This window comes from Carassius auratus, unplaced genomic scaffold, assembly GCF_003368295.1.
Source record: "Carassius auratus strain Wakin unplaced genomic scaffold, ASM336829v1 scaf_tig00018649, whole genome shotgun sequence".
NCBI classification, from domain to species: domain Eukaryota; kingdom Metazoa; phylum Chordata; class Actinopteri; order Cypriniformes; family Cyprinidae; genus Carassius; species Carassius auratus.
In genome coordinates, this window is record NW_020524903.1 from 79,627 (window position 1) to 101,603 (window position 21,977).

A 21,977-nucleotide genomic window follows, 5' to 3' on the forward strand; every position below is an offset into this window, starting at 1 on the left:
GGGGTTCGATGCCTTGCTCAAGGGCACCTAAGTCGTGGTATTGAAGGTGGAGAGAGAGACTAGAATTCACAACCCTTCGATTGGGAGTCCAACCCTCTAACCATTAGGCCACGACTTCCCCTAAGACAACCTCTGCTGCACTGGCCGGGAATCAGACCCGGGTCTCCCGCGTGGCAGGCGAGAATTCTACCACTGAACCACCAATGCTCTGATGAGCATTCATGAGCTTCCCTGAGTCGGCTCTGGTGGATTACTAACCAATCTTTCCCTCGATTCACAGGATGTTCCTCACCCAGAAGAGCATCTACTGGAAGGCGTGGTTCTACACCAAATAACAAGAAATAAGGTGAATACCCAGTTGTAGCATGTGGGGTTACATTATAGGCATAAGTCAGCTCAGGAAGGTGTTCTGGCCATCGCCTTTTCTTTTCTGGAGAAAGCTTTCTTAACTCGTGGAGCGTTTCGTTAAACCGTTCGCACTGAGCGTTACCTTGTGGATGGTAAGGGGTTGTACGCGTTTTCTTTACTCCATACAAGCGACAACTCAGACACCACCTCACTCTCAAAATTCCTTCCCGGATCGGAATGCAACCGCTCTGGTACCCCGTATTTCACGAACCACTCCTTCAGCAGTATCTTCGCTCTCTGGTCTCTGGTCTCTCGTGGGGAACGCCTGTGTGAATTTAGTAAACACATCGGTGACAATCAACACATTTTCGCAACCATCTGTGGCAGGTTCAAGCACAGTATAATCCACGGCCACCACCTCCAGTGGTCTGGATGCTAAAAATGGCTTCACAGGCGGACGGATTCGTGGCTGTGGCATTTAGGTTAGAATGCACCTGTGACACCTTTTAATCCACCTCTCAACATCCTTGTACATACCGACCCAGGAGCAACGCTGTCTCAATAGGTCGAGTGTACGCTCAATGCCTTGATGTCCCATCTTATCATGGACACTGCTCAGGACTTGTTCTTTTAAACAAGCTGGCAAAAAAGTCTGCACTCACCCAAGCAAAAGTCATTCACAACCCTGTAAAACAAACCATCCATCACCTGGATATATTTCCACTGTTTCAGCAGTGACAACACAGGCCTAGGTCTGCTGCTTCTCTCTTGATTCGTGGGCTTTCTCTGACTACCCCAAAACTCATTGAAGGAGCCCAAAACAGGGTCACTTAGCTGAAATTCTTTCAAATGAGCCTTGGTGTAACCTGGAAGAGCAAACATACATTCCTGGACGTCACTTTTACCGGGACTACCCTCTTGTGCACGGATCTGTCTAACCTTACAGCACTGGTCACCCACAATCAACAATTCAGTGTCTATAGGTGTACCCTTGTTAACTACATTACAAATGGCAACACAGTCATCCAACTCTTCAGAATTGTCAGGCTCCCCTGCCAACGGGTGTCTTGAGAGGGGTCTGCTGCGACATTATACCGTCCAGGATGGTACTTCCCCTCAAAATCATAAACAGCTAATTGGTTGTTATCCGTGACGACCACAAATTTTGCACCCAACTGGTACCCCTTAAATTTTTCTGAGACAGCCCACTTGAGAGCTAGCAGTTCAAGCTTCATACTAATATAATGCCTGTCATTTTTCTCTGCATTACGTAGCCAGCGACTTGCATAGGCAATCACTCTCCTAGAATCACCTTGCTGCTGATAAAGGACAGCACCTAAACCACCCTTCCTAGCATCGGTCTAAACTACGAACGGAAGAGAAAAATCTGCAAAGCCTAAGACTGGGGCCGTAGTAAGCTTCTCCCTTAACAGTTCGAAGGCTGTGCAACACTCCTCTGTCCAAAGTGAACAAAACTCAGGTCTCTTTACCATACTCTGTTGTCTCAGACAAAAGTTCACCACGTCATGAAGAGGACCTGCAATTTTAGAAAACCCTTCAATAAGTTTTCTGTAGTAACTACAGAATCCCCAAAAAAATACCTTAGTTCTTTCACTGTACTTGGTGCCTTCCATTCTCACAGCCTCTACCTTTCCTGGATCAGTTCCAAACCCTTGAGCAGAGATCTGATGACCCAGGAAATTCCTGTTCTTGGAGAAAACTACACTTATCAGGCTTAACTTTTAGTCCAGCCTCCCTTAACCTACTGAAAACCACTTCCAATCTCTTTAGATGTTCCTGGAAAGTAGATGAATAAACCAGAATATCATCCAAATATACCAGCATCGTTTGAAATATCAAATCTCCCATTATGTACTGCATGAGGCGTTGGAATGTGGACGTTCCATTACAGACTCCAAAGGGCATACGGGAGTATTCGAATATGCCAAAAGGGGGGGGGGGTGAACTCAGTTTTTGGTTGGTCTTGCTCACACACAGCTATCTGATGGTATCCGCTTGCCAAATCAATGGTTGAGAAGAATTTGGCACCTTGCAACGCATAGAAATTCTCATCGATACAAGGCAAGGGAAAAGCATCTCGCTTTGTCTTCGCGTTTAAATGCCTGTAGTCCACGCACAATCTCAAGTTCCCATCAGTTTTCCGTACAAGCACTATGGGTGATGTATACGCACTACTACTAGGCTTAATTACCCCCTTCTGGAGCAGCTTAGTAATATGTTCCCTGACTTCACTATATTGGGTTGGTGGAATGCGACAGTAGGGCTGTGTTATTGGTACATCATCTACCAAATGGATCTCGTGTTGTACTGTCAGAAAACCCTAATTCCTCATCACTTAATGCAAACACATCCACGTACCTCAGTAACAAAGCTTTAAGCTCAGCCTGCTGCTCAGCAGCTCCACCCAAACACAACTCATTAAGGAAGTCTGGTAAGCCCTCTGTCACCACCTGCCTCTCTTCTGGGCTTACTGTAATCTCCTCCACCCTAGCCTCAACCCGCTGGAACTTTACTTCACAACCCTCTCCAGAACATAAGGATTCAACAGGAGAGAAAATACCTAGCCTGGTACGAGGCTGCAGCCATATATCCTCTGTGGAGAGATTCACAACTCGTATTGGAGATAACGGTGTTGTAGTGGAAACAAGAGAGGGTACCACTATCAAACCCTGAGGGAGGGGAAACTTCCCTGGTTCCAGCAACAGGTTGGAATATCCCTCTGGACAACTATTCCCCCTTCCTTTGACTATCATCGACATTGACCAAGCAGGAATATGCACCGTCTCCTTTCCAGCTATATGTGCAACGATCTGTTTTTTAGCTTGACTGACACTTTGCATCTGCTGGAAAACTTATCTCCATTCAGACTCTAACTCCCCACCTAAAGTAGTATCAAACTCAGCATGCACTAACTGCCCACACCTACTTGTAATATTCATGCCGATGAGTGCCGGCACGGCAGAAGAATTCAGTCCATCTATAACCACCAGGAATCCACACTCAGGCAGGTTAATACCCATGGTTTCAACTGGTAGTTCAAGATCCCAAAATATGGGATGTCTAATTCATTAATGGCTGTAATTCTTAACCAACCGGATGTGGGAAGAATATCCTTATCTTCACCTGCCAAGTGCTCTTTAAAGAAGTGTTCAATAATTGTACTGACTTGGCTCCCAGTGTCAAGTAGACATGACACATTCACACTTCCAATTTTCAGGTCAACTACTGGACACCTTCCCACAGCATGTTGAGTAATCGGTCACGATTTGAGTCAAGGTAAGTTGAGCCAATAGCTTGCCCGGCTCATAGCAACAGAGGGTGTGCATTTCCCTGCTGTAAGGAGGATGATCCATCGTCCTTGACAGCCGGTTTGTTTTTTCTCACACAATTTCTCGCTATGTGCCCGACACCATTACACTTAAAGCAAATAGGTTGGCCGTCATCATAAAATCTAGGCTGCATTGTAGATTTGGGCCGATTTAAAGATTCAGGCTTAGGGCAGTGTAGAGTCAGCCTCTGAACAGCTTGAGTTAACTCCCCTATGGCTTTGCCCTGCTCTGCTACTACTTTCAGAACATCATCCAGTGTAACAGAGCTTGCTACAGGCATCACCATAGCAGCACACTGAGCTTCTGTAGTCTCAGAGCTTACAATACAATTGGTATCTTCAAGGGACCACATTAATGCTTCATCTCTGACTTCAACCAAAGTGGACTGTGGCTTGTCTCTTACCAACTTACGAAGTTCCCTTCGGAGTGCTACATCTTTGACTCCCTCAATGAATTGGTCTCGTAGTGCAACATTAGCATTGGCAATGGCATTAGAAGACTGCTTTAAAACAGTATTCAATATCTGTGAAAGGGCATGAGAGTATGTACGGAGGTCTTCCCCCTCCAGCTGCAGTAGCTGGGCTGGACTATGCTTTTCTCTAAAGGCTGCTCTCAAATACAAGATGTCCTCTGTTCGTGGAGGCTGCCCCCCTTGCTTTAACCTTACCTCTTCTACAGCAGCACCTTTAAGCAGGGAAAGAACAAAATCAGCTTGATCTTCAGGTATCTGGTTTCTTACAAGCAGTACTCTTTCCACCTCTTCAATAAACTCATCCACATTTCTACCATCTTTGCTAAGATCGCCACTAAAGGGTTGAATGTGACGTTCTCTGGGCACATACACATAGGACCTAGTTGGTCCTCTACTCAGGTTGGCAATAGCTGCCATAGCTTCAGCATGCTTTCTACTGAGCTCTTGTATCTGTTCTTGCACATTACCCGCTCCCTCTGCACTAGCGGCACCATGTATTACCGCAGGCTCTTCCTCTGGCTGTAACATGTTGATGAAATTTTAAAAGTCTTTTCAAAGTCCTTTCAAAGCCTTTGTTAAATGCTCTTTGTTTCTCAGTTCAAAGGATATTCTGTCTGTAATGTGTATATGACACTCTTTTCCTCTTTTGCAGAAGACCCGTCACTGGCTCCCGATCTTCAACCACACTTGTAGTTCAGCAGCAGACAGCGATGTCTCCTCTTCCTACTGCTACCCGTCCCTTGGCCCCAAACCCTTTGGCCGACGTCTTTAGCAGTTGGATGAACACTGCACAGTTGACCACTTCCACTGCGAGTCCTGCAACTCAAGTACCAGCCACTACCGTATTTAAAAAAAAAAACAAAAAAAAAAAACGCTCAACTCTATACTGCTCCCGACTGTCAGATAGCCCCACTCCTGGTACCAAAAATGTAACCGGGTGGTCAGGAAAAAGATACACACACGGCAACAGATTAATTTGTTTTTATTGGGGTTTTATCTGACTGCTGTTTTTTCCCTTAAAAGAAGTTACAGTGGTCGGCGGAAACACAGCTGAGCAAAAATAAAAGTAAATAAAATGCCAAAAAAAAAATCAATTAAGAAAACTTACTAAATACAAATTATCACTCCAAGAGTTACACAGTGTAATGACACTGAAGGCTTACAGAAATAAATACAAATAAATGTGAAGTTTCACTAGTTCCAATGTAACAAAAAAACAAAATCTTAGATTTCCAACAGATGAACACTGGTTGAAAACCAGCACAAGACTCACACTCCCAAATAATTTACTCTGGAGTGAGCATGACCAAAAATATCTACTGCTCGATCAGGTGATTTGGACTTTGTCTTTAAGAACACTTAAATAGATATTTTCTGTTTCACCAAAATCCTTATACAAAATGGTCAAAAAATGAACTACTGATAAAGTAAAGAATACGGTAGCACTATGGTACAAAGAAGAGACAAAAGAAACATATTAATAAAGTCTTATCTTTGCACTCACAATAACCACCTTTGTCACAAGAACACACATTGTTAAACATTAAAACAAGAGTTTTAACAGCACTGATAGTGTTTGTACAATTCCAGATACTAGTACAAGAATAGAAAAATGCTGAACTTACACTGGAAGTTTCCACTATCACCAGACACGAGGTTCACGTGGATCACACTCGAGCCGATCTCATCTACAACAAATTACACATCAAAAGTTCGCACCAAATAGGTCTCGGTTTCTACGGATATAAAAGAAAGGTTTTACAGTAATATTTACCCAAAAAGACAGCATCACTTCAAAATAAATCTCCCCGGCGCCAACACAACGACATGGCACTCGGCTGCTACATTGAATCATCACAAAATGGCTGTTCTGTTCGCGCACATGCAAAACAGGAAATCTCGCGAGCAGAGATCGGTGATCTCTTAAAGGGGCCATACACGGGTTTAACACCCATTGAAAACATGTTGTATTTAATTTATACCTCTGGCCACACGTGTTTTACCAATCCCTGGGTGTTCACCAATCGGAGAGGAATGTAATTATTCAAAAATCATTCTAGCTTCCTCTTTTGTTTTGATGACTCTTTTCATTCCATAAAAAAGTTCTCCATCTGCATTAAAGTGAAACATGACGGAAGTAGACTTAAATGGTGTTTTCCATTGTTGGAAAAGAAAGATCAAGATAGCAACAATAAACAATTAAAATTGAAAGTTAAAATAACTACCCTTTAGGTTGAATTTGAGAGCATATCTACGAAGGTTCTGCCTTTTGGATCTATCATACCCTGATGGGTACGATCCCACTTAGGCCATCCTTAAAAATATTTTGGTTTGCAGTAACAGTAATAAAAATGAAAAAAAAAGGTTGGTAGGTTGTCTATTTTTTTTCAAGTTTCAATGTAAAAAAAGAAAAATGTGTACGATGTATGAAGCAAAATTTTGGTGATGGTGATGACGTAGGTATAAATTTAAACAAATTAGCCTAACGTGACGTCACTGACTGGGTCTTCAACCCGTCCCTACGGGCGCATAATTGCAAACCTCATTTTGATGCAGGCAGTGCTTTATGTGGGCAGGTACGCACCTGTACTCCGTAACACCACTTCCAAATATAGCTCTTGAGCATACCGCCACCTCTCAGTGCGCCCAGAACGTGTTTTTAGCTTACCGGTACGTTCATTTGGACATCTGTTTTATTAGATCACTTATTCCTTTTATGAACTGTCTCAAATGCAAGACATTGATTGCATGAGATTACGTTTGTAAATGATAGCCTGTGCCCTTTTTTAGTTTGCACATATACTATTTATCATCAAACTGTGATAACTCTGACTAAATTCAGTACATGTACATCTGCCATATGTTGCCACCCCTCAAAAATTCCTGCCCCCTTCTCGCCACCCCATCAATATTTTTGAGTCAGTTTGGGAGGTCGGAGCGGGTTGGCGAATAATTTGAGTCAGTTTGGGCAGGCGGCAAGGAAGTCGACCGGAAGTTGAAGTCGGCTGCGTGCCGCCATCTTGTAGCAGAACTTCACTTGCGTTAGCATTCCCTTGACTTTGCATTCATTTTGGCGTCACTTTGACAGCTAATAACTTTACATCTGAGGCGTTTAAAGACTCCATTTGTCCATTATTTATTTCTAAGGATACACAACAATGTATAAAGGGCTCCATTACCTTCTATGTTACATTATGGCCCCGTGGAAACAGTTTTTGTAAAAAAAAAAGGCTAACGATTGTGTCATAACCACTCGACTCTCTGTCACATTACCGTACAGACAGGAGGAGAAGCTCGCAGGAAATTAACTTAATATGGCGTAGCTACTGGCGTTACATTTTAAAATACTATACAAAATAATCAATCAGAATACTTACTCCTGCTCACTCACGCCAAAGAACTCCCCGCTCAAGCTCGCCGTCTCTGGAAGATTAACGATGGCAGTTTTCAGGCACAGCCACTTAGAAGATTTACATCTGTCACACAGGTTGCTGACATCATCAGGCTTAGTTTGAGTCTGCCTGCCAGAAACAGAAGTGCTAAAAATCGCTAAAAATGGGCTTTACTTTTAAAGTTTGGGGATCGCAAATCATTTGAATCATTTCAGGAGTTCCAAGCGGGTTCGCGAATCATTTGAGTCAGTTCGGGAGTTCAAAGCGGGTTAGTGAATCATTTGAGTCAGTTCGGGAGTTCAAAGCGGGTTAGTGAATCATTTGAGTCAGTTTGGGGATCGCAAATCATTTGAATCAGTTCGGGAGTTCAAAGCGGGATCGCGAATCATTTGAATCAGTTCGGGAGTTCAAAGCGGGATCGCGAATCATTTGAGTCAGTTTGGGGATCGCAAATCATTTGAATCAGTTCGGGAGTTCAAAGCGGGATCGCGAATCATTTGAGTCCGTTCGGGAGTTCGTAGCGGGATCGCAAATCATTTGAATTAGTTGTCCAGCCAACAGGGGGCGTCCCCGGGACGTTTAGAACATCCGCTTAGCTCCGCAGTACTTCCGCTTTTTGGCGTTCGCTGGCTGATGTTCGGCTGACATTCGTCTGAGACAGTTTGTGAACGTCCCTGTTTCGTCACTCATCTGCCATTTCCATTCCAACACTTGAAAAATTCAGTCCTTTATCTTTTATCATCAAACCCAGTGCTTTAAGTGGCCGGTACGCACCTGTACTCAGTACAGTCACTTTCAAATATAGCTCTTGAGTGTACCGCCGCCTCTCCTTGGCCCAGAACGTGCTTGTAGCGTACCGGTACGCTCATTTGGACATCTGTTTTAATAAAGGTTTTAATATTTTGCCTGCGCTGCCGCTTTTCAGGGCGCCCTTCACAATGCAAGCTTCCTAATTCGTCCCACCGAGGGCAGAGACTACTTTACCCATACACACTTCAGTTTTACACTTTTTGTAAAAGCTTGATGAAGAGAGAGAGCGCAAGTTGCTGCAGCTGCGAGGAGGACAGTGATGCACGCCCACAGGAGTGATTGACAGTTCTCGGCACTGTTTACAAAAAAATAAGTTTAAGCTCATTAGCGTTAGCGTTACAGAAAGGTCTGATTTACTCACTGTTACAACAGTCAGTTTTTTTTTTTTTTACAATGACATTTGAGTTCATGATTTTAATGTTGTTTCTTGTGGCAGACTAAAGAGTAATGACAGACGGTTGATCTTTGAATAAAAATGTGTTTAGTTAATGTTTGAAATTCATTATCTTTTATACGAAGTCTAATATCATAATATCATCATCATAATATAATATCATAAGGTTATTTTTTAAAAATCCTTTTTCACATTTTATTTATGTTCAGTAGTTCTTTCTAGCTCAAGCAAATCCACAAACTAATAAAATGATTTATTATTAAGGTCGCCTGTTGACTGCTGTATATAAACCCCTTCAATATAGTTGTTGTTACCTCAGGGGATGAGGGGAGTCATCAAAAAAAAAAAAAAAACTATATATATAGGCTATAATAGAGTACCAGCACCTCTTTTGGGCCACTTAAAGCACTTATCAAACCTGACCAGTGTTGGGCAGTAACTAGTTACATTTAACTAAATTACGTATTTAATTGCAAAATAAATGTAGCTGTAATCTGTTAATGTAATGTAAACTGTAATTAAATTACAGTTAATTATGATATTGTTAATGATTACAAAGGGAGTTACATTTAAATATTTTCACACATATACATATTTAAAATATGAGACACCAATGTTTCCGGAGCTGAAGACAAAGAATATGACACATGCTTATTCCATAACTGTTTTATTTCCTATTTTGGTTTACATAAATTATTATTTATTTATTTTATTTTAAGGTTAAGTGCCTTTTTTCCAAGGCATTGTTAGATGCCAATGTTTCCTGTCATAGTTATGCAAAGATTTGATTTCAAAAACAGTATCATAGCTATTAAACTATATCTTATGATTTTAAATCTGTATTTAACCTAAAAAAGATTGCAAAGTTTTACTTATGTTTTTAGAGCTGCTAAAGTCCTATTTTGAGTTGGTTGTACTTTACAATCTTAATTCAAGTGAAGAAGGATTCTGAAATCTGAGAGTAATCAGTGTTGAGTACCACTGTATCATTAACCCTGCCTGCTTTAAATGATTCAAAATAATCAAATTTTGAAAACAATAGAAATTTAAAAAAGTAATCAAAAAAAGTAATCAAATGTAATCAGTTACATTACTCAAAGTCACTTGAAACAGTGACACTACATATTACATTTTAAATAAGGTAATTTGTAATTTCCAAAGTAACCTTCCCAACACTGGACCTGACACCTTACAACTCACACGAAGATAGTTGACAAAATCAAACTAATATAAACTCATATTGGATTTTAAAGGGTATTTTTGACTAAAACAAAATCCTAAAAAAAAAAAAAAAAAAAAAAAAAAAAAACACTAATAATAACAGATGCAAAATAAAAAACTATTGTTTTGATTTGCAGGTTGATATTTTTTTTTTACTATGTAGTTTTGAATCCATTGTAAAATAAAGTTAATGTTAAATTAATAACTTTCTTTTCTGGAAAAAGAAAATAGGAGTAACTTCTGTAATGAAAAATGTCATTAAATCAGGAGTCTGTTTTCAGCATTTAAACATCAAAATCATGATGCCTTTCAATAATATAATTGAACACAGCTACAATTAGGTTTATGCATGAATGAAGAAAATATGTTTGCATCCCAGGAGCTCTACTAGAATGTTATAGAGTGAATGCCAAGGAAAACATGAAGAAAAGAAAGTGAAAAATAACACGGGTAAGACAAATAAATTAATTATTTTAATTTACGTATTAAACTGTTTATTTGTGCTATATAAATAAACTTGTATTGTATAAAATGTTGGCAAGCCCACAAGAAAAGTTATTTAGGAAATAAATTATTTTAGTTATTGCATTTAAGACTGCTATACTACATAGAGCTCTAATAAAAAAGTAATATAGCCACTCTGGAGATAGGATCCAAGCAGCTGTCGATCAAATGAGCACATGACCGAATGACGTCACTGTAGGGCGCGCGGCATGTATCCATGGCAACCAGGGCCGGCTTTGCCGACAGGCGACACTTGCGGCCGCCTGGGGCGCCATCTGCTGGACGGGGCACAAAATTAAAAAAAAAGTTAATTAAATGTATCGTATTATGAAAGCTGCGCACACGCAGTACGCTTTTACGGTGCACTGTCCACACACTGCTTGTATTTGTCCATTTCTTTTACTAGATTTACAATCCTAAAAAACGACTGAGTCACTCTGACAGGCAGCATTTTTTATGTTCAGTTCTTTCTAGCTCAAGAAAATCCATAAACTAATAAAAGGATTTATTATTAAAGTCGCCTGTTGACTGCTGTATATAAAAGCCCTTCAATATAGTTGTTGTTACCTCAGGGGATGAGGAGAGTCATCAAAAAAAAAAATTAAAAAATATTGCCTATCATAGAGTACAGGCACCTCTTTTGGGACACTTAAACCACTGATTTGAGTCAGTTTGGGGTTCGCGAATCATAGCTGTATATGGATAGGCATTTTTAACTAATTTAGCAGCTAGTTCTAATTACGTATAGCATGTTTTTTTTTTTTTTAAAGATGTGCCTTTTAACAGTATCAAGTATATTGAAAAACTAAACAATTCGTGCCTAAAAAGTGCATGCATCTAGGCTAATGTAAAGTTACATGATGAAGTCATACTAGTGCACGTGTGCATTTTGAGTGCGTTCTTTCACTGCGTTATTCGGTGTATTCAAATGCGTTTATGAATGCATGTGAATGATCACAAGATTCAAGATATGGGGGATAGAAAATGTATACATTTATATAATTTTATGTAGTTAATCAATATCACACGAAGAGTGCCATTTCAGTTTTTCTCCAGAAATCAGCATGATTAAAATGTGATATTAAGTTACTACAAACAATAATTTAATTACAAATACAAAATGTTGCAGAATAATGTAATATATGAATGAATAATAACCTAAAGAACCTTTGTGCCAAAAGGGTTCTTGTCATTATAGAACCTTTTTAGCATAAAAGGTTCTTTGCAGTTGAGTAAAGAACCCTATAGAACCCCAATTAACCCTTTTTTCTAAGAGTGTACAGACTGAACAAAATTAAGCATTGCTTGGTGTGAAGAGTGGACCATGGGAAACGGAACAAGGCCGGTGGAGAGTGATTGGAAATGAAGACACCTGAGACACTCACCGGTGTAATAATGTAAAACTCCATAATCAGGAGAAGAAGGAGGCTGGAACCTGGGGACAATCAATCAAAGACTTTAAAGACAAAACACAAATAAAAACCAAACACGAAATAAAGCCCAGGCCTGGTCCTCTCTCGTCCTTCACTGTAGTCGCTCCTCCGTGGGTCTCGAGACCAGTGAGTGTCGCAGGTGTCACTCATTTCCCAATCACTCCACTGGCCTCGCTCCATTCCCAAATCTCTCGCCCCGCCCCACTCATCACGCTTGGTAATTGGTCAACAAAGTATTGATAGTTGAGTAAATATTGTCATACTAACAGTTGTGTGAAGTTTTGCTTAATTGTAATCCATTACACACTTTTTTTATCAAAGTTTTCTGATATTATCAAGACGAATTTGTTCTGACAGTTCAACTCTGAGTTCTTGTCATATTTTATTACCATTTTATAAACTTGTGATAATGTAAGAAATGTTGAATATGTCTGAATACATTTTGGTTTGACTGTTAATTTATTTTTTACAGTGAAGACTATGCAGTGCTAGTTTACATTTCATTATTTTTTCTGTACCTGGATACCTACAAACATGAAACAACTTAAACATTGTGCAAATAGCACAAATAAATAAATAGTTAGAACATATAAATTAAACAATTTGGTACAGCCTGCACCGGGGCAGCAAACCCCAGCTACGGCCCTGCCCAAAAACACTGATGAAGAGCGGAGCAACTTTCTGTTTGGAGCAGGGCGCGCGATCTGCACTCATTCATCACCAGGCCCCGCCCACAGCTTTTACAGCGCGGGCGGGGCTTCCATTTACTGCGCTCTGATTGGTTCCACTGCTGTGAGACGTGATTCTGATTGGTTAGACGTCAGTGCTGTGCTGTAGAAGCCCTGGATCGACTTATCAGTGAGTTTAAGGCTTTCATTGGAGTTTAATTTCATTTAAAATCTCTACATCCATTGGGTTTTAATCAGACGTGCAATATATAAAAAGTATTTTATTAACATCCAGATCTCATACATCAAAAATACCTCATATGACAAGTCCGTGCATTATTGATTGCTCTACACTGAATCAAACCATAACAGAGATTACTTTCAGTTTAATGAGTGCAATAGATACATTTTGTCAAAAGAAAAAAAGAAAGAGCACCATAGACTGAAAGATGAGTGATGGGTTTCTTAACAGTGTCTTTGAGTCTAGAGTCTCATCACAGCACCAGAAGTGATCAATATTAAACACAATAAACATAAATGTCTTTCCTATGGGTCAAACTGCTGTGGACGCTTCAATCATGATTTGGTAGGCTGGTTCATCAGGTTCAGGTTGTTAGACACACATTTCCCAGAGTTCAGTGGGGTTTGCACAGAGTTGTTTGACCCTTTCGCTGCACTGAAGCCTTTGGGTTTGGGAATCCTGGTGGGTCCAGGACGCCGGAATGATTCCAGAGGCATCTGTCAGGAGCCAAAGAGAAAGATATCAGTCAGATAAACACTGGACAATATGCCATTGTGTGCCAGATTATATAGATGATCCCTCCTGTTACTCTTCTGTGTTTGTGCTCAAATTGATCCACATGGTTTCCATTCAACTTGCCAAAAATCAACACTGAAGACTTACGTAAAAATACAAAATCTTTACTTTACAAACGTCTAGCTGCACAGACATAAAGCAGAATTGTTATTTTGTACTTCCTGTTTATGTGTTATCTCTTATGGGGGTAAAATGGGATTCTTTCTATTTTTTTTCAGTGCCATGACATGTCTAGTAATTGAGATCCAAAAAACTAATATCCAAAAGCAACCTTTGTTTGGCAGTTTTGACTGTGAAACACAAAAAACAAAATTTTCCTTGGATGATTCAGAAGACGACTCTCAAATTTCAGCAACCTTTGAGTCATGTGTTTTATATTTTAGTGTTTTGTTAGCTACAATAAAGGATTTCTGAATCTTTAGTCTTGAAGACAAATGAGTCTCTTAGACCCCAAAACTACGGTGGCCGAGAGAGCTCAACACGCTGCAACTTAAGAAAACACATGCAAATTGAAAAAACATCAGCAAATGAAGAAAACATCTTCATCAGTTTGACAACCCAAGTGTTTCAAATCATCACAACACATGCTGCAAATAGCACTGACCACAATGGAAATGCTTTGAGGAAACCTCAAAAAGTGTCGGACCGGGCTTGGGTTTGCTTATCGTGCAGTAGCTACTGGTCAGTGGAGTTGTTGGTGAACTGAAAGGTGAGGGGATTTTTTCATGGTGTTTTTTAAATTGATTCCTTTATCTTTTGGATTAAGCTGAATAATTACATGATTAAATGTAAAACATTACTTAAGATGGCTAACTTTAATATTCTCAACTAAATATAATTTGAAGGTTAATGAAAATAAATTTGCAATGCTTCATTAATTGTTTCTTAATGTGCATGTGTTGTGAAGTATTTGCAGCGCGTTTCGTTGTATGCATGTGTTGTGATGATTTGAAACACTTGTGTTGTCAAACTGATGAAGATGTTTTCTTTACTTGCTGATGTTTTTTATATTTGCATGTGTTTTCTTAAGTTGCAGCGTGTTGAGCTCTCTCGGCCACCGTACAAAACCATCTCTGTGACCAAATTTGTACAGCCTCTCTAAAATACATCTATGTGTCAAAACTTAGCATGTACATTCATGACCTTAAATAAAATATATACACCAAATTTCAAGAAGAAATAAACAGTTTAACTGGTATTTCAATATATAATTTTACCTGTAACAAAAAAGTCATAAGAAAATGTGTACGGCCTTTCGAAAACACATTTTTGTGTCAACACTTTACATGAACGTTCATGAACCTAAATCATACGTTTTCACCAAATTGTAAAACTAAATAAAAAATTTAACGTTATTTCAAGCAAATCAAATGCGAGTCAAACGTGTGTGGTGCTGAGATGACCAGAAGGTGGCGCTCTCAAACTCAGAACAGCACTAGTTGATGGACACACAAGGCTTCATGCTCTTTCACCAACATGCACTTGAAATTTCTGTCTAAGAAGACATCAGAAAATGTTTTGCTTTTCTTTTCACATCATCTTTTCACCTATAAAGAAAAATCCAGTTGGCTATAGCTGAGAAACATCTGACATGAGCCTGTGGAAGGAGAATGATGAATGTGTTTGAGAAACATGTGGATGTGAGATGTTTGTGAGCTACAGAGTGTTTCTGCAGTCATCTGTGAGTGTCTCCTGGGGTTTGTGTGACGAATCTAATTCCCTCACAATCAGCACAAACACTCAGCCAGAGAGTGATGTCAGTGCAGAAGAAAGCATGTCACCTGCACTTCTGCAAATGCATTTCTCTACAGTAAACAAAAAATGTGTTCTGAGAATGTTTGGCTAACGTTCACATTTAGTGAACATTCAAAAAATGTAGTTTTTAAGTGTGTAAAAACAAAAAAAATTATTGGTTATGTTGCAACATTAAGTTAAACATTAAACGATTAATCGTGATTAACACAGTACACATACATATGTTTTGTGCTAACGTTTTAAGAACTTTATTAAATACCAGACAACTTTGAATAAACGTTTCAATTAATGTTTCTGAAGAATGTTTGTTCATAACTTTAAAGCTCCTTGCACACTGAATCCGATATATTTGTATGCGTTTTTTCATATTTGTCATCCTAAAAATTCGTCACACACAGAAACCAAAAATTCGATTCAAAGTTCACTTCAGGATGTCAGTGGCTCGGTTTGATGCTTTGATGTTTTTCTAGAGCCACATAAACTGAATGTAAATGAATTGTTTTATGACGGAGGAAAGTTTCAGACTGACACAACGTGAGGTTTTATTTATTTTTTAACATTCAGAAATTTTCAGACTTGGCACCTTGCCAGAACTTTCCAAGAAGGTCCCCTGTTTGCTGGGTTGGTTCTAGTGTGTCAGAATCAATGCAGTGACTTCTGCTGTGTATTTGGAGATGTTTGCAGGGAACTTTCTAAACGAGCTCCTTCAAAACCAAACCAACTGCCTGCAGGTTTACGTCACACATGAAAAATGTTCAAATGTGGGTCACGCTGTGCTCTGGGCTCGGGTAACACAGCAGAAACCCATGCGGCTCAAGTCAGAGGGCACGTAATGACATAATGACCGCTAATTAAAAGTGTGGTACGAGCAGGAGCTTCCAGAGACGAGCGGCTGCAGCTGCTGTCACCATAGAAACTAAACAAGGCTTTGTTTGGGCTTCAGAGGGAACTGCCTCTAAACAATAGAGTTCTGCTGAAGGAACTCGCAGGAATAGTTTTATTGTTTAACGCTTGCCTGTTACGATGTCTGAGTTTCGTAAACATTAACGAAAGCCTAAGCTGGTTTATTGGTCTTAGCAAGCTTAGGTTTGGTGGTTTCTGAAGGCTTTTGCACTCTTGTCAGATGAAAACTCACCTAAGGCCAGTGCATCCCCCTGCACTGGTTTAACTTTTAATTGTACATGCTAGTTAGGTCAGTGTATAAATATATTATCAGACATCATCGAATCACATGAAAAGCACCTCTCAATGATTCCTTCAGTCCCATCTTGGTAACAAGGTTCACGTCATCTCTAGTGCACATACTGCATCGATTCAAGCTAAACGAGTGCGTGTGTGTGTGAATGTGATTCACTAACAGAGCTGATGAGACATCGTCTCGCTTCAGAATCACAGCTGTTCCCAAGCCCTCCATGAACAGCAGTTTGTTTAGCCAGAAAACCAGAGGATACACACTCCAGACAGCACAAATTCCAGCCTGAATCAATTTAACGCTTGGTATAGTCCATGTACACGAGTGCTCACTGTGTGTGTGTGTGTGTGTGTGTGTGAGCCGATTCATTAAAGGGAATGTATCTATACCATGCTGTAATGTTACTGTGTTTCTTTGATAATATGCTACTGCCAAAAAAACGTGTCATCTTTTATGACCAGTGCATGCAAACTCATCATGTTAATGCTTTAACTTTCTATACACTGCAGAGCTTTAATGTTGTTGTTTTTTGGAGTCAAATCTCATGCAGCGGCGAGCGGCCATGCATTTCCATGATATCATAAGAGAAGACTGTAGATTCTCTCAGTGAGAGCGGATGACGGTGGTGTTTTGGACTGGGCCAGTAACTATGACATCAAACAATGAACTGAACTCATGCAGACACGTTCTCAACCTATTCGTACCTGATGTTAGGTTTTCCCTCACAACTCTGCTCATTTTATGAACGGACTTGGTTGATTTAGTGGTTAAATGTTTTATGTTCAGTTTTTGTTTTGTTTAATCATGCAATTATAAATATCTCCCTGCTCCGGTGTGCATGTGTATCTCTATCATATATAACTATCTAAAAAAATATATCAATTCTGCCATTTTTTACATTCTCATTTTAATTATTAACAATAAAAAAAACACAAACCAAACATAAAATGTGAGTGGAAAATAGAAAATAAACCAAAAATACAATTGTACATCAATCAGTGAACTTTAATGGTACAGGATTATTTGCTATCTAGCAAAAACAGTAAGTGCACTTAACCTCAAAGTGAAGTGAAAAAGCACAAATGCTCGTGTTCTCGTTATGTGTCGTTTTCTCTGCTTTCATTTAACATTTCATGCAAATAAACATCTCAGTATTAATAAAACAGAATCAAACCAACAGCAGACACTACAGTTGCATTGGTTAGCCGCTACTGCGGTCAGATCTGAGGGTCTGGAGAGGATCATGGTGCCAGGGGTCGAAGACTGAGGAGATCAGGGGAGGGTCACTAATCAAACACTAGTAAGTCTGGCTCAGTCACAGATATTACTTACTGTAATTTGTGAGGGTCGTGAGATTGGACTGGATGTGGGCTTTATCACGATGCTGCTTGTGATTTTGTTGTTTCCTTTGGCTGGAGTGCCACTGGTTAGCACAGGGATCCTTTGCTCCGGCCCGAGGGAGTAATAGGGGATGGATTTGGCTGTGGTGTTTACAGCTTGAATGTAGGGGCTCCCTAAGTGAATATGGATTTTATTGTCGTCAGTGGTAATGACATTCGGACCTGAGCTGTTGGACCTTTGCAGTTGCCAGCTGTTCTGCCTTTCCGGGCTCACACGGAAAACCGTATGACCTCCCACAAGCTCTATCGGCTCCAACCGGTCAGGGCTTCCGGTGGTAACGGACACAATCTGAATGGGCGACATGGCTCGGTCCGGGGTCACCGATCCGCAGGACTCCGAAGCTAGAGTTTGTGAATAGGCTGCCATGGTGAGCGGCGACATGGATCGATCAGGCGTGCCTGGGCTGCATGGACTCTCCGGAGGAGGAGGAGAACCCTTGGGCTTGTTGGAAGGTGAGATTGGTGAGTTCTGGAGGATCGTAATGCGCTGTTTTGGAGGGGCGCCGCTTGTCGGGATGACCGCTGTGCTTGTATAGGACTGGGCGTTCTCTGTGGTGGGACTCGTGATCTCAAGAGTTGCCATGTTGTGCCCGTGGTCAGGGGTCACTTTGATATGGAGGGGTTGTCCAGGACTGTGTGCAAGGAACAGGTCTCCCTGTTGAACATGATTACCATTCTGTCTCGGTTGTGTCATGCCATTTATTGGATGCTGGATTTCTCTAGTCTTAAGAAAAGGGCCTCTGACTCTTCTCATGTTGTTGTTAAGATTGTTGACATTGTTCATGTGTGAAGGACTGCATTTTGTGAGGTTGATCTCATTGTAATTAACCTCATCCTCCGGATCACTCTCCACGTATAGCTTTCCGTTGACCAAGGCACGTTCCAGTGGTGCAAGGTTCTTGTAATTTGGGGATAGGCTCTCTGTTGGGTCCGTCTGCACCTCCTTTGTGGAGACTTGGAGATCTGAGAAACGTCTTCCGTTCATGCCCGGCCTTAGACTCTTACTGAAGCGGCGGTATCTCTCGAGTTCTCGTGTAAGGGTCTCCATCTCTCTGGCCAGCTCTTTGTTCCTGACCTCTTGCTGGGTGAGTTTTCTCTGTAGGGTCGTGTGGTCTGTGTTCAAGCGGCAGATGGATTCCTCTGTGCCCATGTACTCATGGATCTTCTCTTTGAGGGCTTCGACCTCTCTAGTGAGATGGCTGGATTTGGCCTCTTCCTCTTTCAGACGTTTATACAGTATATGCTCTTGGTTGGATTCCTCTTTCTCAGCCAACTGGAACTTGGACAGTTCCTTCCTGGAGATCTCCAGCTCCTCCATCAAGGATTTTGCTCGTTCCTGTTCATTGGAATATCTCTTTTCCAGGGATTCAAACTCATCTTCAGTTTTCAATAGATCACCCTCAACCGCCTTCATCTCCTTTAACTTCCTCCTGAGGCGTTCCACTTCCTGGGTCAAATCTTTCACTTTGTTGTCTTCTTGTTGGTAGTGATAAGGAACGGGGCTCTTTGTGAGCTCCTCTTTGGCCTTGTTCCTCAATAATTCTCTTTCCACTGCTTCCAGTGACTGAAGCCGCTTTTTCATCATGCTGACCTTGGACTGAAGGTCACTGTTTTTCTCTTCTTCTGCTTTTAGCTTAGTTTTGAGCTCGTCCCTCTCTCTAGTGGCAAAACACATCTTCTCCTCCAGTTCGGCCTTTGACCGCAGAGCTCTCTTGCTCTCTTCGATCAGTTTTTCAGTGACGGTGTTGACTTTGTCTTGTTCTGCCTGCAGTTTGCCAGTGCTGTTTTGCACTTTGTCCTCCATCAGCTTTAACTTTTCAGCCATGGCTTTTCTCTCATCCACCAGCATGACAGTCAGTGTTTTCAGTTTTGTCAGATCCTCTTTCAGCGACAGCTCCATCTTCTCCAAATGAACCTCGGTAGCTTCAAGCTCTTTGATTCTGACTCTCAGCACATCTAGTTCATTGGACATGTGTTTAGTCATGGTCCGCTCTTTCTCTAGGTTGCTTTTCAGTGAATTGCACTCCTGCTTACTCTTCCCAAAGGCATCTTCTAGCTTTTCAAGGTCCATGATTCTGTGATTCAACTTGTCCACCTCTGCTTTCAAGCTACGGCTCTGGTTTGACTCCTTCTCCAGCTTTCTGTTGAGGTCCCTGCACATGTCCTCCATCTTGATCAACTCTTCATCCTTTCCCTCCATTTCAAGCACTCGTTTCCTCAACTCCTCCACCTCTGATACTAGGCTGGAGTTACCGCACTCCCCTCGGCTCATTTTATCCCGCAGCTCCTGCAGTTCTTCCTCCGCTCTGTGCAGGGTCTTGTTGGTTTCTTCCAGCTCATCTAACTGTCGGCTGAGGGCGGAGAGCTTCTGCCGCAGCTGTCTGTTCTGGGCATCTTCACTGGTCAGTTTGGCAGTCATGGCTTCCAGTTCTTGGTGGAAATGGCAGGCCTGGTTGCGCAGCTCCTCCTCCAAGCGAAGGACTTTGTTCTCCTCTTCTTGCAGCCGGGTTTGGGTGGAGCTCAGCTCCTCTTGGGCTTGAGTGGCAGTATTCTGGAGTTCCTGGACCTTCGTTGTTTGTTGGGTCAGCTGCTTTGCTAGCCGCTGCTGTTCGTCAACCACTAGCAGGGCAAAAGACTTTAGCTTGGTCAGCTCGTCCTTCAGATTTGTGACTTTTTTATTGTTCTCTTCCTCTTTTCTCTCCTGGTATGCCTTTTCCTGATCAATGAGCAGTTTCAGTCTGGAAAGAGATAAGAACATTTGGAAATACTGTTAATTTGAGACCTGGGAATTCTCAAAACATGAAAATTTTTTTGCATTGACTTTAGAAACATTTAGGCTTAAAGTGAAAGTTAACTAGACTGCTATTCAACTGGGGACCTTCATGTCCATGTTTGTGCATGCCATATGAGGAAATATGGAGGAAATTAAAACCCGTTGACTAAAAGTGGGGCAGTGTGTGTTCCAGAGGTACAAATTGAGGCAGAAAGTGGGGTCATGGTGGCTGGCATGAGTTTCCCTGCTCCCAAATGCTGCCAGCGGTGGACGGTGTTTGGACTACAGGACATTAATAAAAGGCACATTAGAGTGGAAATGGAAAAAGTCTCTTAATAAGGGGGTTCCTCTGTCTCTCCCCCCACACCCATGAACACCACCACCTTCCTTCAGTGGTTTTATATTTTAAGGAATTCCCCCTCCTCCAAAGACCATTACTGGCTATGTAAACAAAACCTCTTTCAGAGGCTCCTAACCAGCAGTGGACAAGGATGATGTCAGCGCTACGAGGCGTATGAAACCACCTCATACAGAAGTGTGTCTGCATGCTTCCATGTGTGTGTCACTCATACGTGGCTTCAGCCATTGAAAGGTAATGGAAAATATTCAGAAGATGAAAATAACATAAGAGAGACCAAATTTAAATGAAAATTGTATTCTAAAAATACAGTATTATAATTACAGTGCAGTGTCGTACTAAACATGAACCAAAGCACCAGTGTTTGATGAGATTACAGCACTGGTTTACACAACATTGATAAAGCATTTAGCCGGCAGTCCTAAAGCAATATCTGTGGTGTTCCTCTTGCACTGGGACTTCATTAAGCATTTGTGGTTCTCCATTAACAGAAGAAAATGGCCCAAAAAAAGCTGAAGTGTGTAAAACTGAAACTCTGTTGTACTAATTGCTCACAAATTTTGTAGTGATCCAAAAATCATACTCCCAAACCCTTGTTTTTTTATTTTATTTTTAGCAATCTGAACAACCTCATAAACTCCGACCTTATGCTACATTTCTTTGTGATTCAACACCATGATAGGTTAATGCAATCACTGCATCACATTTTACATATTAACCACCCTAAACAGTGTGCGAGATCACAGCCAGTGTGCTCTAAAATAAAGCACACTGAAAACAGTATTCTAAACATGCCTGGATACTATACTATTTCCAGTGCATTTCAAAGTATGCATGTGTACTGAAAGTATATACCTTACTGTAGTAGAAATATGTGAAATGAGACACAAGCTATGATTCCCAGCAGCCTCCCAGGTGGAAATGACACGTTTTCTGTCATCACGTAAACACATTTGCTCTGGGACTCTCATTTATTCAATCCTCTAACACAGATTCTGGATTAAACAGTGTACAGACAACTATGTGATCGATATGAAGACATGGCGCTGATTGGAAAGCAAAAGGGATCCTGAGCACATCAGAATGCAGC

The 21,977-nt window shown here is 41.0% G+C and overlaps 2 protein-coding genes and 1 non-coding gene across 7 annotated transcripts in view; all 3 read right to left on the reverse strand.

Moving 5' to 3' along the window:
- Positions 1-17: 17 nt before the first annotated feature.
- Positions 18-6,153, reverse strand: LOC113076090 (uncharacterized). The gene is made up of 3 exons (XM_026248757.1): positions 5,945-6,153; positions 5,796-5,858; positions 18-5,615 (listed from the first exon to the last, which is right to left on the reverse strand). Exon 3 carries the CDS (start codon positions 4,696-4,698, stop codon positions 3,673-3,675), a length of 1,026 nt encoding a protein of 341 aa, XP_026104542.1. The 5' UTR covers positions 4,699-5,615; positions 5,796-5,858; positions 5,945-6,153; the 3' UTR covers positions 18-3,672.
- trnag-gcc (transfer RNA glycine (anticodon GCC)) lies at positions 137-207 on the reverse strand. Its single transcript has one exon. It is a non-coding gene; the product is annotated as a tRNA-Gly (tRNA).
- A 6,710-nt stretch (positions 6,154-12,863) lies between the features above and the next one.
- LOC113076091 (filamin A-interacting protein 1-like) overlaps positions 12,864-21,977 on the reverse strand; it is a 35,183-nt gene continuing 26,069 nt past the window's right edge. For 4 of the 5 annotated variants that reach the window (XM_026248758.1, XM_026248761.1, XM_026248762.1 and 1 more), the window contains 2 exons: positions 17,689-20,494; positions 12,864-13,330 (listed from right to left, as the gene is read on the reverse strand). In XM_026248758.1, the coding sequence (XP_026104543.1) occupies positions 13,169-13,330; positions 17,689-20,494 (2,968 nt within the window). In that variant the 3' untranslated portion in view covers positions 12,864-13,168. The remainder of the gene's footprint in view (positions 13,331-17,688; positions 20,495-21,977) is intronic. The other variant, XM_026248763.1, reaches the window with a different exon arrangement.

Coding starts and splice junctions, on each gene's coding strand:
- LOC113076090 (XM_026248757.1), bottom strand. CDS start 4,698: ATGTTACAGCCAGAGGAAGAGCCTGCGGTAATACATGGTGCCGCTAGT.